Genomic DNA, 14055 nt, shown 5'->3' with positions numbered 1-14055 from the left:
AACCCAGGGGTCCAGAAGATCTATCCTTTTACCACCATCAGGCTCTATCAAAGCTAGAAGGTACATGTAAAAATGCAAAACAACTTTGGTTCAGGGTTAGAATGTTTATTAAACACTAAAAAAATTCTATATATATATTTTTTAAGATTTTCTTTATTTATTCATGAGAGAGACGGAGAGAGGCAGAGACACAGGCAGAGGGAGAAGCAGGCTCCCTGGGGGGAACCCGATGTGGGACTCGATCCTGGGGCCCCAGGAACCCAAGATCACACTCTGAGCCAAAGGCAGATGCTCAACTGCTGAGCCACCCAGGTGTCCCTAAAACATTCTATTTTTAAATGTTTCTTCATCAACTAAAATGCACATCCACAGACTTGGCAAGGTTGTGCCAAGACTTGGTAGGTTTTGGCAAGTCTTAAAAAAAAAGTGGCTCTTAGAGGCGCCCGGGGGGCTCGGTGGTTGAGCGTCTGCCTTCGGCTCAGGTCGTGATCCCAAGTCTGGGGATCGAGTCCCGCATGGGGCTCCTGACGGCCTCTCCCTCTGTCTGTGTCTCTGTCTCTCTCTGTCTCTCGTGAATAAATACATAAAATCTTAAAAGAAAAAAAAAGTGGCTCTTAGATGGAGTTCTCGTCACGTTTTCCCTCTCAACTCAGAGCCTGGACGTGCCACCACCTCCTGCTACCGGTGCCAAAGCCAGTGCTGCTGCTCAGGGAGAGAAGGGGCAAACGAACTGCATGCACAGGAAGCCTGGCTGACCTCAGCCCCTTCACCCCTCTGCTGCAAGGAGGGTCTACGGTGTACTGCTCCTCCAAACAGTGCCACGGATGACGTAGGATTAAGGGAGGGCTGGAAGGAACACAACCAGCTGGGAAATGAGTAAAAATTGTAATGGGATTTACAGTAAGAAATTTAAAGAAGAGACTAATTTGCTTTCTAGCTTAAATATTAATAAAGGGATGGGAGAAGTAAGTGGTGGCCTAATAATCTAAGAAATTGTTCAGAGCAACAACAACAACAAAAAGAGTGCTCAAAACCACCGAACAAAGAGGACAAAACAACAGGGAGCACAAAATGAATCACTGTCACCTGCCTTATGATGAAACTGCCCCATTGTAACCACATTCTAACAAATCTTCACAACTTGCTTAATGTTTTCCCAAAACTGGAAAGTATTCAGGCAACTCAGCTAAAATATTTTAATTATGAAAAAGTTACTGCAGCCAGAGACAAACAGGGAGGAAAGACAGCAATGATAATGACCATCGTATTCCTGAAACCAAGCCAGGCGCTCAATGACCACGGAATTAGTCCAACATAAAAGCCACACAAAGGAAATGACAGAAAAGGAGACTTGAGGAAGGGGGGAAAAATCTGAAAGCCAAATGGTAATCGATGACAGAGAAACAGAATGCGCGGTGGAAAAGGCAAACACAGCTGACCACTGTGTGGGTGGGGGGTGATGGTTTCTCCAATGGTCTTTTGGGCTGTTGTTAGCATATGAAGGGCTTTCTTTTGTTTGTATGTTTAAGATTCTATTTATTTGTTTTTGAGAGACAGAGAGAAAGAGCACTGGACAGGCTGAGCAGGGGAGGAGCAGAGGGAGAGGGACAAGACTCTGGGGGGTGGGGGTGGGGAGAGCGCAGAGCCCAAGGTGGGGCTCAATCCCACGACCCTGAGATCACAACCTGGAGGATTTTCTTACAGTTAATGTATGCCTGTACTCCCAAAGTCAAAGTTCTAACCCTAACCTCTCCCTTCCATTCCAGACTCTTATTATCCAACTGTTTGACACAAGGGAGCACAATGACTTCCCAATATCTGCATATCCACCCTCTACTCCTGCTTTTCTTCATCTTCCCAAGCTCAGAAGATGGCAGTTCTATTCTTCCCTTTTGTGGAGGAGGAGGGAAAAAAATTTTTAATTTTAGAGAAAGAGAGCTCGTGAGCAAGCAGGGGGAGAAGAGGGAGAGTGAATTCGAAGCAGACTCCATGCGCTGCATCCAGCCCAAACTCACGACCCTAAGTTCGTGACTCACGAACTCACGACTCGTGGCTGAAACCACAAGTCAGATGCTTAACCAACTGAGCCACCCAGACACCCCAAGAAAGGGAATTTTTTTTTCACAAAAAACAACTCCTAACTGCAATCTCTCTCTCCTGGCTCCCTCCTTCCCCACCACATCCTCATCACCATCAGCAAAGTCAACAAGTTCCAACTTTGGAATATACCAGAACCTAACTGCTGCTACCATCGTCCAAGCTACAGTCATCTCTCACCTGGATTTTTTCCCACAAGCCTCCTTACCTGTAACTCAACTCTGATCCCCTCTAATCTTTTCTGGAATTAAAATATAAATTGTATCATGTTCTTCTTCTTTCAAACTCTGCTGATGGCCTTCCATCTCCCACTAGGGCCCCAGAAGCCCACCGTGATCTGATCCAGCGCCATCTCCCATCTCACCTCTGGTGCCCATTCCTCACCAGTGGGGTGCAGCACATGGAGGCCCGTGTGCCCCTGAAGAAGCCCGGCATGGGCCCAGTGAAGTCCTGCCTTAGGCTCTCCCTCTTCCTTCTGGTTGTGGTTGTCTCCTTCGTACATGATCATGAAGCCATTCCCTGCCCTGCTCTCCCCACAGCCCACACCCTGCTTTCTTTTCCTCCATTTCTTTTCACCATTGAACCTGTTACTTATTTGCTTGATCATAAACTGATTATCCATCTATGCCCCCCACTGTCCCCAACAGAAGGTAAGCTCCACAGGGCAGGACATCACTGTGTTCACCACTCTTCTCCTATTGTTAAATGCCTGGCAAATAATATGTGCTTAATGAATACTGCTACGAAGACTGTCAACTGTTAAAACACAACTTTGTGCAGCAATGGTAGCAGCATGGCTGCTATTCTTGTTGCTCCAGATTTGTGACATCCTCCTTGATGACAACTTGTTTTTGCACACATCCCAAATTAAGTGCCACAACTTATGTATCTTTATACTCTCAGTGTGTACCACATTGGCACACAGTTAAGACTTCCAGAAATTGTGAATAAATGCTAAATGGGAAGAAGTACTTAGAAGGACATCAGAAAAGGATCAGACAAGGGGGCAGGTGCACCCACAGAGTAGCAAGCTGGGACCAGGTTGGGAGAGTCAGCTGGCTTCTTGGACTCTGAAGTAAAACCCAACCACGATGGAAATTACAAATCTAGCACATTTACAAGATGGGCCTTTGTTAGAAGCACTTGAATGTACCTTCTACTCTTTGCTATTTCATTTTGATAAAGAGTCGTCACTTCAAATCACAAAATTTGGAGGTAGAAGGAAAAAAACATATAATTAAACATATAATGCAACCGTAAAACATTTGCAGGTATGAAAACTGAGGCCAGAGAGGCCAAGTAATACACCTAAGGAGAAACAGTGAACTAAAGGGGCAAGGGTATAAATATCCAGTCTCCTGGTTTCTGGGTTCATGGCCTCTTTCCCACGGCCTCTGGGATCTTCTTCTCAGGATGTTCATTTAAAAGACAAAACAAAAAAAGAAAAGACAAAACAGGGGTGCCTAGATGGCTCAGTAGTTAAGCAGCTGCCTTCAGTTCAGGTCATGATCCTGGGGTCCTGGGATCGAGTCCCACATTGAGTTCCCTGCGGGGAGCCTCTGCTTCTGCCTCTCCCCCTGCTTGTGCTTTTGTACAATAAAATCTTAAAAAAAAAAAAAAGAAAGAAAAAAGAAAAAATATTTTGGTTGTTCCATTAACAGTGATGTATTATATTTTCTAGACTTGTTCCGTTAAAACATATACAAAAAAAAAAGTAAATTAGATTAATTTACCTTAAAATACATTATTAGTGAGCTTTCTAGCTTAATCCTAAATTTAGGCAGACAAATCAACTATGAATTATGTTGACAAAATGGATTTTGTTGGGATATTAGCCTCAATGCTGACACACAGCAACATCATTTGTTGCAAAGCTCTTAAGCCATTCTTATTGAGTGGTTTCTGGAAGGTTTTTACAGCAGCCAAATTCTTCCAAAATGCCTGTTAAAACTTGGCATCAATAATTAGTCCCAGAAAATGGCTTCAGAATCAATCAAAACAGTCAAGTCAGAGTTGGAGAAGCACAAGTATTCTCAAGAGAACATAGTACTTAATGGGCCAATCAGGCACTCTGTGTCGAAAATGTTATTATTTTTAAAGTTCCCTATTTCCAAGTAGATATGCAAAAATTTTAGGAAAAATATAGGATGATTTTTTTATTAGACAAATTTCTGTAGCTACTATGTGACCAGTCAATGTGCTGCAAACATTTTAAATACTGACTTTAAATATTTGGGTACTTACTTTGATATTTACCAAATCATAAAATGTTAACACTAGCCTTTCACCTCTTAATTTGTTCTCTAGAGAACCAAAACCAAAACGAAACTACTACAACTACCAAGCTGAGGGATATAATCAAAATGAAAAGTATTTCAAAGAATTTGGACCATACATTTTGTTTTGTCCAAGATAAAAAATAAATTTCAAATTCATACTCCACTTTCTGATTTTTTCCAAAACAGAATAAAATAACATGTACATATAAAGTCTACAAAATAACAAAAGTTTTATGAGGTGCAATGGGTATTTTCATTCATATTTTTTTAAAAGATTTTACTTGAGAGAGAGAGAGAGGGAGAGCATGAGCTAGGGGGGAGGGCATGTGGGTTGCAGGGCAGGGGGAGAAGCAGCAGCAGACTCCCCACTGAGTAGGGAACCTGATGTGCAAGTACTCGATCTCAGGACCCCGAGATCATGACCTGAGTCAAAGTCAGATGCTTAACTGACTGAGCCACCCAGGCACCCCCCTTCATTCATATTTTATAAATAAAGACAGCAAGCAGCAAAGTGCCTTGCCTGGAGTCACAAAGCCACCTGGCCTTAATACCCAAGGGGCTGACCTTCATCTAGCTGCCCTTTCCTTGATGTGGCTCAGCAAGAAATAAAATTAGCTATTAATCGTTTGGCATTTCCCATTTATCCTAGGATGTGAATTCCATGTTCAAGGCACTTAGAAAAGACTCCATTTCTAAATTCAGGATGGCTCTCTAAGGTAGCACAACAGATCTTCCTATTGAAGGGGTCCTTAAGCTTTTAGGCAAGTTGAGAAGGAACCAAAAAAATTTAACTATTCCAACACATATTTTTTGCAGAAAGTGTATTTTCAGCTCCAAAGTACCTTTTTTTTTTTTTTTTTTTTTTTTTTTTTTAAATCTTCTAAGGATAGAAGCCTACAATAAAGCCTGCCCAAGTTTTCAGGCACCAACCATCACAACCAGGGAGCCAGGGCTGAGAAAGTGCCAGCAATGGATCAGAGTCTGACTAAATCACAACAGCACCTGACTCAGAACTCAAATGAGAGAGCATGGGAAAAAGTCAAAAAGCAAAAAAACCAAAAGCAAAAAAGAAGGAAAAGTAGAAAGGAGAGAAAAACAGCATAGGAAAGAAGTGAATGGGAAGGTTCGAAGAGCACGAGTGAAGGGGAAAGTGCTGGCAAACTGTCTCAGGCAGGAGCAGGCTGCTGATCCCTGCCGCCACATCTCGGAGCAGAGCCTCTAGCAACACTGTACCACAGGTAGTTTCTCTGAGCAACAGGTGAGTTCACTTGGAAACTTTCCAAAAATGTACATACCAGTTCTTGTTCCACTTATGTGCAAACTCCACGAGCAGGATGAGCTGGATGCCTATAAAGATGAAGCCTCCAATGGCTCCCACGTAACGCCAGGCTATAAAAGAAGACCACCCGAAAGGAGATGAGGGGATTGTTCCTGTGTTGAGCTCAAAGGAGAATAATGACTACGGTTCATCTTTACTCTGTTCTTACTGTACCTGCAACACATTTAATTTCCAGGCAATCCCATAAGGTGGGTGCTACTATTATACCCACTTTACAGATGAGAAAACTTCAGAGTCTATGTAAATCGACAAAGTCCCGCAGCCAGCAAAGGGTGCAGCTGGGGTGTGAGCACAAGTAATGTGGCTCTGGAACGCCTAGGCTTATCCTCCAGACTGCAACTGCCAGATATCCTAACAGATGCAGCCATCCATAAAATCAACAATGACCCACAATTTAAAAGTAAAAACACATATTGTGAGGAAAAAAGGGTTCAAATTTTATTGCCTAGGGAGCCACCAGAGGCTAGTAGGGAGATGCAGTTCAGATTAGGGGCTGAGGACTCAGGTCCACTTCTCTGAGATGAGGAAGCCCTAACCTCGACTGAGCCATGTCACTCCTCTGGGTTACAGCCTGTCTATAAAAATGACGACGCTCTACTAGAGAACTGCTAGGCCCCTTCCCATTCTAAATCTATCATTTTAATATGTAAAAATATATCCGTGGGGAACAGAAAACTAGTAACAGCATTTTAGGAAAAAACAAGACTTAGATATAACTTCCTTAAGGAGTACATAAAACTAGTATGGCCCTAGGGGCGCCTGGGTAGCTCTGTCGGTTAAGCCTCTGCCTTCAGCTCAGGGTCCTGGGATCGAGCCCCTGGCAGGGAGTCTGCTTCTCCCTCTCCCTCTGCCCCTCTCCATCCCACTCTTGTGCATGTGCTCTCTCTCTCTCAAGTAAATAAAAATATTTTTTAAAAAAGAAAACAAAACCTAGCATGACCCTAAAAATTTTTAAGATTTTATTTATTTATTCATGAGAGACACAGAGAGAGGCAGAGACACAGGCAGAGGGAGCCCGATGCGGGACTCAATCCTGGGACTCCGGGATCATACCCTGAACCTAAGGCAGATGCTTAACCACTGAGCCACCCAGGCTTCCCTCTAGTCACCATTTGAAGGACTGTGGGCTGTTCCTTATGGACCAGCACAGTGTGAATGTCAATTAGAAAAATGAATTCGTTTGGGTTAAACAAGGTTTTGAACCACTGAAATTTAGGCTTTTTTCTTCCTCCCAGGTTCTATGAAGAAAGGCCCCTGTTTCAGGTATAAGTCAAGGCTTCAAATTAAATCAATTTTGGTAAATTCTGTAAGAAACAATTCAATGCTATACAGTTTCATGTAAGGTAAGTTTAGAAATAAGGCTAGAGGAAGCCTCTCCCATCCTGCTATAGCTGCAGGAGATTTGAAGTCACTAAGGAGCCGGTGCCGGGCAGAGGCAGGCTTCCTGGGCAGTGCTCAGTCAGACAGAACAAGGCCTCTATGGGCCTATTCAAATGTGGCTGATGGTGTCATGCTGACATGCTAAAGTGGTTTTCAAACAAATTTTAAGTGCCCCATTTTCCCTGCAGGTCAATAACCTGAAAATTATCATTTGAGCTCTCTAGGCTGCAGAGTAACACCCAGCCAGAGAGAGAGGGAGAAGGACTTGGGGGGTGGGGGGGGCTGCGAGAGGGAGAGGAGAGGGTGGATGACGTGGATGGGGCAGGTAAGGTGGCAATTTAAAAACACACACATACAAGAAAACCACTAATTCAAAATATCAAAGGCATCCTGGACTACAGTTTGGAACGATTTTCCAAAATGGGTAAGAACAAAATAAATAGGTACCCCAAATACCCAATTTGTACCATTCAGAAAGGTCTCCTGGTCTGGAATGAAGAAAGCTCCTGAGCACATGGCCCCCAGCAGCAGAAGTTTAAAGAACCAAAAGCTAGAAAAAAGAAAAAAAAAGAGAGAGAGAGAGAGAGAGGAAATGTATTTAAATGATATTCATGGCAGGACAAAAGACCTCTTAGAAGGTAAGCACGGCAGGCAGTCCATGTTTCTGCCCTGGGTACTGTTCCTTCCAAATCGAGGGGAAGTAATTAAGTGACTGGAGACTGCCTTTTCCCATAATTAGACCAACTCAGCGTGGCCTCTGTGCAAAACACCACTTGGTTGCCGAGGTAGAGATGATGTAGGGACAGGTCTCAGTACAAGAAATAAAAACTCTCATCTCCGCTGCAGCTCTCACTGTGGTACTAAGTGTCACAAACACTTAGATTCTGGTTCTTAGGCCACTGAGGGTGACAGGTCCCACCTCCCCTAAAATCGGCATCAACAATCTCAACTAGGGGAAGAGCAGTTGGACAGTTGGACGGTTGGATGGGTCCAGGAGGTTGAGGAACGGTGTTCTACACACCAGGAAACAGCCAATTACCCCCCACCCCCTCACCCCCGAAAACCCAAGACCTACCCGTTGTGAATATGGGCTCTACAACCTTTGCTGCTGCTGATATTCAAGGTCAGGAGGCAGAAGATGAAGAAGAAACAGGCCATTCCGAAACAGACTCTATACACAGCAGAATATCCCACCAGCTTCTCACACGTGTCACCAGCTTTAATGCCTTTACAAATATCCTCGTAAAAAGGAATCTGAGCAAAGAGAGAAAAAAAGTCATCTGTTAAAACTGGATCAAGAGAGGGGAGCCTGGTTGGCTCAGTCAGAAGAGCTTGTGATTTTTTATTTAGGCGCTGTGGGTTCAAGCCCCAGGTTGGGTGTAGAGATTACTTTAAAAATAAATAAATAAACTTCTAAAAAAGAAACATAAAGCCGGGTAAAGAAGGGCTGTCATGAAGTGTTCCTTCGGCCTACAGGTCAAAATCCAAGGTGAAAATGCACCTTGTGCAAAGAGAAACAGACTGAGATAAAAGTCCTTCTTCCAAAGACTTTTTCTTAATTTTCTCTAAACCATTTTTTAAAGATACAGTGCTGTAACCTCCCAGGTCACCTTTACTTATCCTAAATGAATTCTGCAATCTAGCATCAGAATTTTAAAAAATTGTACTTGTAATACATGGATATATTTTTCCTGAAATGCATATATAGAATAAAAGGTGAAAGATTTCCTTCACTCCCACCCCAAAATATCAAATCCTCTCCCTTGAAAGTTAAGAATTTGGTGGGTAGGGATGCCTGGGTGGCTCAGCGGTTGAGCATCTGTCTTTAGCTCAGGACATGATCCTGGGATCCAAGATTGAGTCCTATATCGGGCTGCAAGGAGCCTGCTTCTGCCTCTGCCTGTGTCTCTGCCACTCCCCCTTTTTCTCTGTCTCTCTGATTCTCATGAATAAATAAATAAATCTTTATTTTTTAAAAGATTTTATTTATTTATTCATGATAGACAGAGAGAGAGAGAGAGAGAGAGACAGAGACGCAGGTAGAGAGAGAAGCAGGCTCCATGCCGGGAGCCCGACGTGGGACTTGACCCCAGGACTCCAGGATCGCACCCTGGGCCAAAGGCAGACGCCAAACCGCTGGGCCACCCAGGGATCCCCCAATAAATCTTTAAAATAAATAAATAAATAAGAATTTGGTGGGTAGTTTTATTAATTTACATGTGTATGTCCCCATCCCATACTTATCCACAACATACCAACTTACATACATACATACACTGGTATGGCATCACATATATAGTATGTATAAAACCAACTTTATTAAAGAAAAGATTATATGTACTGTTCTACAATATGTGCTTTCCCAATTAACAATAAGCTGTGGAGATCTTTCCCTATTAATCATACATAAAATCCTGGCCCACTTTTTAACCATTATTTATATTTTTTAGTAGACCAGAATTGATTTTTTGTTTCCTGTTATTTGTTTTTGCTATTATAAACACTGACTCAGTAAACTCTGTTATGCATGCCTCATTGTAAACATGTCATTAAATATATAGAATAGACTCCTGACTTAAAAATGGAATCAAATTTTAAAGTTTCAAGAGGTAGGGGATCCCTGGGTGGCGCAGCGGTTTAGCGCCTGCCTTTGGCCCAGGGCGCGATCCTGGAGACCCGGGATCGGATCCCACGTCAGGCTCCCGGTGCATGGAGCCTGCTTCTCCCTCTGCCTGTGTCTCTGCCTCTCTCTCCCTCACTGTGTGCCTATCATAAATAAATTAAAAAATTAAAAAAAAAATTTAAAGTTTCAAGAGGTAAAGTCAAACCATGCTTTCAAAGACTGCAACAATTTATACCTCATCAGTAATATCTGGGACTGCTCACATTCCCAGCCTAAGCATCTCACTTAAAGTTAACGTAAAAGTTCAGAACAAATGGCCCCAAGATATGCCACTTTGGCATGTGAATTATTTTGAACTGAAAACTGAGTTCCAGAAGACTCAAAAAAACTTTGACCTTCCCTGTTAATTGCCTCAACAAAATTTAGATGAGGGGGGGAAAGGCGGGGAGAGGGGGCCAGAATGAATTTAATAGAGGACCAGCTCCAGGAAAAAAGCTACCGCCACAGAGAAGTCCAGCATACTATGAACTCAGTGTGGTAGACAAGAAGAACTGAGTAAACGGTTTGAAAATTCCTCTCTCTGTCCCAGAGAGAGGTTTCAACAGTGGCCCAGTAAACATTTGTTTACCAAACACATACTCCTCTTCATCTTCCTGGGAATTGTTTTCCTTCTTATTGAAGTCTCAGGCCCCTGCCCAGTTCTCCTTAGTTCAGGATGACATTTATACCTTATTTTGCCTATCTTCAGGATCTCATGCTTATGAGATCATGTATCGGATTCCATGAAAGCAAGAAATCAAGTTTGACTTTTCCCGATTAATCTGTCTCCTGTCAATTTAATTTTTAGACCAGCCAGAAGATTCTTGAAGGGTAGAGGAAAATTTTCCTTCCCAACAATAAAAAACACTATCCTATTTCAATGTCCATCTTCCTCATTATGAGTCAGGTTCACATCTTCTATTAAATGTATGGCTATCTATATTTTTCTCTGTGAATTGGATATTAATTGGGCTTTCTTTTTATTCACTGGCATTCTTTAAGAGTCTTAATCTTCTGATAAAGGTTGACAATCATTTATTCTAGTTAAACTGGAATAGAAGGTTTCAATGTAAAACCTATAATATTTAGTCAGTGGTTTAAAAAAAAAAACCTGGGGATCCCTGGGTGGCTCAGCGGTTTGGCACCTGCCTTCTGCCCAGGGCATGATCCTGGAAACCTAGGATCGAGTCCCACATCAGGCTCCCTGCATGGAGCCTGCTTCTCCCTCTGCCTGTGTGTCTCTGCCTCTGTCTCTCATGAATAAATAAATAAATAATCTTAAAAGAAAAAAAAAAAAACTTGCTTCTTATCAACACTAAAGTTGAACATTATTCAGAACAAAACAGAAGTTGAAAAATTACACTGTAACTGTTACTCACAAGACAAAAAACATTGTAGAAAGAAAAAAAATGACACAAAGCTGGAAGTAAAATTGAAGCATGGCAATTTAGTTTTATCTCCAGAAAAGATCTTAAAGAAACAATAGTAACTGAGGCTATTCAGATTTCCATAAGCAAAAAGAAGACGAAATTTAACTGGAGTTCATTTTCCTGAATGAGGATTCCTACCACTCAGAAAAGGTCCACAGTCATTACTACACCAGAATCGGAAATATGTTTTTCCAAAACAACATGGAAACATTCAAGTTAGTGCCTCAGGCAAAAACGCATTGTTGTTGTGACCCAATTAGTACAGCTCCTTGTCTGTGAACAGATAGATACTAAAGATTTCATAAAGAAATGTCAAATATTTTGTAGTCAGGAAGTTTTTAGAATTGCAAATTTTTTTAGATCCCATCAAGATGTAAATACACAGAGACACTACTGTATTTTTTAACAGGCTACAAAACAAAGTAGCAGACATGTAGGACTGCCAGATAAACTACAAACTATGTAGTTAAATTTAAATTTTGAGTTAATAATGACTAATTGTTTAGTATGTCTGCAGGGGTGCTGACAGTAATGACTCCATCTCTGGCCCTCCATTTAGTTTGTGTTCACTGGGTGATTTGTCTTGGGATCCCTTGGAGATTAATATACATACTTTATAAATGTCTGCCAAGCCTAGGATGGGGGGAGGGGTGGGGAGGCTTGTTTTGGCCTCCCATGAATCTGTTAAATACAACATGGTTTTTCGTCTTCCTGAGGCACAAGTGGTGCCACAAGATCTAATTAAAGGTTAGCTGTCAATTAGGTGTATGCAAACTTTCTGATCTCACTACAGTGCCCTTCTGTGTGTCCCCTCATTCTGTAAAATCTGGACTAAAGCCTGGACTCTGCAGAGAATAACTGTGCAGCTGCTGTGGATCATCCTCTGCCAGATGTGCCCTCCCATTCCTGCCTCATCCCCACAGTCAGTAAGGTACCTTGAATAAAACTGTAAATTGTATGGAGTCACCTGCTTCATTTTCTACTCTCAGAATTGCTTTCTTAGTTTGGGGGATACTTTACTGTTCCTCTTCTACCTTCTAACAACACCCTGTACAATATTTGGGAGATACACAAAATATTGCATGAGACATACTTATGCTTAAAAAAAAGCATTATCTGGCACAAGATAAAACTCAAAAAAAGTCAGGGTCTCTTTGGGAAGGGCCAGATGTACTTTATGCTATGAAGTCTGGTCCCCACCCTATAGGTGAGAAAACAACATTTTAAGCTACAAAGTAGAGGACATACTGGAAAGGTGACCAGTTTCAGGTAGGAGGGTAAGTTGAAAGGCCACTGGTTTAATAGTCGTAATGGATGAAGAATGTAAAGCAATGGCAAGGAGGCCAGAAATTCTGTGGGTGGAGGTCATAGGACCATATGGAAGCTATAATGAGATATCACCTCACACCTCTCAGAATGGCTAAAATCAACAACACAAGAAACAACACGTTGGTGAGGACGTGGAGAAAGGGGAACCTTTGTACACTGACGGTGGGAATTCAAGCAGCCACTCTGGAAAACAGTATGCAGGTTCCTCATAAAGTTAAAAATAAGAGCTACCCTATGATCTAGTAATCACACTACTGGGTGTTTACCCAAAGAATACAAAAACACTAATTCAAAGGGATACATGCACCTCTATGTTTATTGCAGCATTGTTTACTACAGCCAAATTACGGAGGCAGCCCAAGTGTCCATCAATAGATGAATGGATAAAGAAGAGGTGGTGTAAATACATATAAACATAGATATGCTATATATGTGTATACACACACATAGGTATATACATACACATACATATACATATAATGGAATATTATTTTTCCGTAAAAAAGAAAGAAATCCTGCCATTTGCAAGAACATGGAGGGAGCTACAGAGTGTAATGCTAAGTGAAATAACTCAGTCAGAGAAAGACAAATACCATAGGACTTCACCCATATGTGAATTTTAAAAAACAAAACAAATAAGCAAAGGGGAAAAATGGAGAGAGATCAACTGAGAAACAGACTCTTAACTATAAGAACAAAATGATGGCTACCAGCAGGGAGAGGGGTGAACGTTGGGTTAAACAGGTGATGGGGTTAAAGAGTGCACCTGTCATGAAATGAGTGCTGGGTGATGTCTGGAACTGTTGAGTCACTATATTGTATTCCTGAAACTAATGTAATGCTGTATCTTAACTAACTGGAATTAAAATTAAAATTCGATTAAAAATTTTTTTTCACAAATAAATGATAGAGGTGCCTGGGACGCTCAGTTAGTTAAGCATCTGACTCTTGGTTTCAGCTTAGGTCATGATCTCAGGCTCCCCACTCAGCAGGGAGTCTGCCTGTCTCCCTCTCCTTCTGCCCCTCCCCCTGCCTGCCCATGCACTCTAATACATAAATAAATCTTTAAAAAAATAAATAATAAATTATTCAAATATCAACATAATGGGAGATCCTACACAAAGTGAATGTTGCAGAGCCTCTAGTAAGAAACAAAAGCTATATCCATATTACTTAGTATTGTAACAAATAGGTAATATTGCTTTAAACCTGTAAAAGCGGGACCCCTGGGTGGTTCAATTGGTTAAGTGTCTGCCTTCCACCCCTGGTGGTCCTAAGGTCCTCCTGGGTGGGGAGTCTGCTTCGCCCTTTGCCTGTGTCTCTGCCTCTCATAAATAAATAAATAAATAAATAAATAAATAAATAAATAAATAAATAAATAAATAAATAAATTTAAATAAATATATTCATTGAACTCTTTTCTTCCTTCCTTTCTCTCATCTACTCAGTCAAACTAATTCCTGACATCCCCCTCCCCTCAGTTTAATACATGCATGTCAGTACTCCTTTCATCTCCACCAGCCCATCTTTTACCAGCAG

The 14055-nt window shown here is 41.7% G+C and overlaps 1 protein-coding gene across 2 annotated transcripts in view; it reads right to left on the bottom strand.

Moving 5' to 3' along the window:
* Positions 1-14055, bottom strand: part of SERINC5 (serine incorporator 5) — a 102635-nt gene that overhangs the window by 20676 nt on the left and 67904 nt on the right. For both annotated transcript variants that reach the window (XM_038532459.1, XM_038532460.1), the window contains exons 3-5: positions 8171-8349; positions 7563-7645; positions 5672-5765 (exon numbers count right to left, since the gene is read on the bottom strand). In XM_038532459.1, coding sequence (XP_038388387.1) covers positions 5672-5765; positions 7563-7645; positions 8171-8349 — 356 coding nt within the window. The remainder of the gene's footprint in view (positions 1-5671; positions 5766-7562; positions 7646-8170; positions 8350-14055) is intronic.

The sequence above is a fragment of the Canis lupus genome, chromosome 3, assembly GCF_011100685.1.
Source record: "Canis lupus familiaris isolate Mischka breed German Shepherd chromosome 3, alternate assembly UU_Cfam_GSD_1.0, whole genome shotgun sequence".
In the NCBI taxonomy this organism is placed as follows: Eukaryota; Metazoa; Chordata; class Mammalia; order Carnivora; family Canidae; genus Canis; species Canis lupus.
Note: the sequence above shows the minus strand (reverse complement) of the source record. Positions and strands in the feature narration are given on the sequence as shown.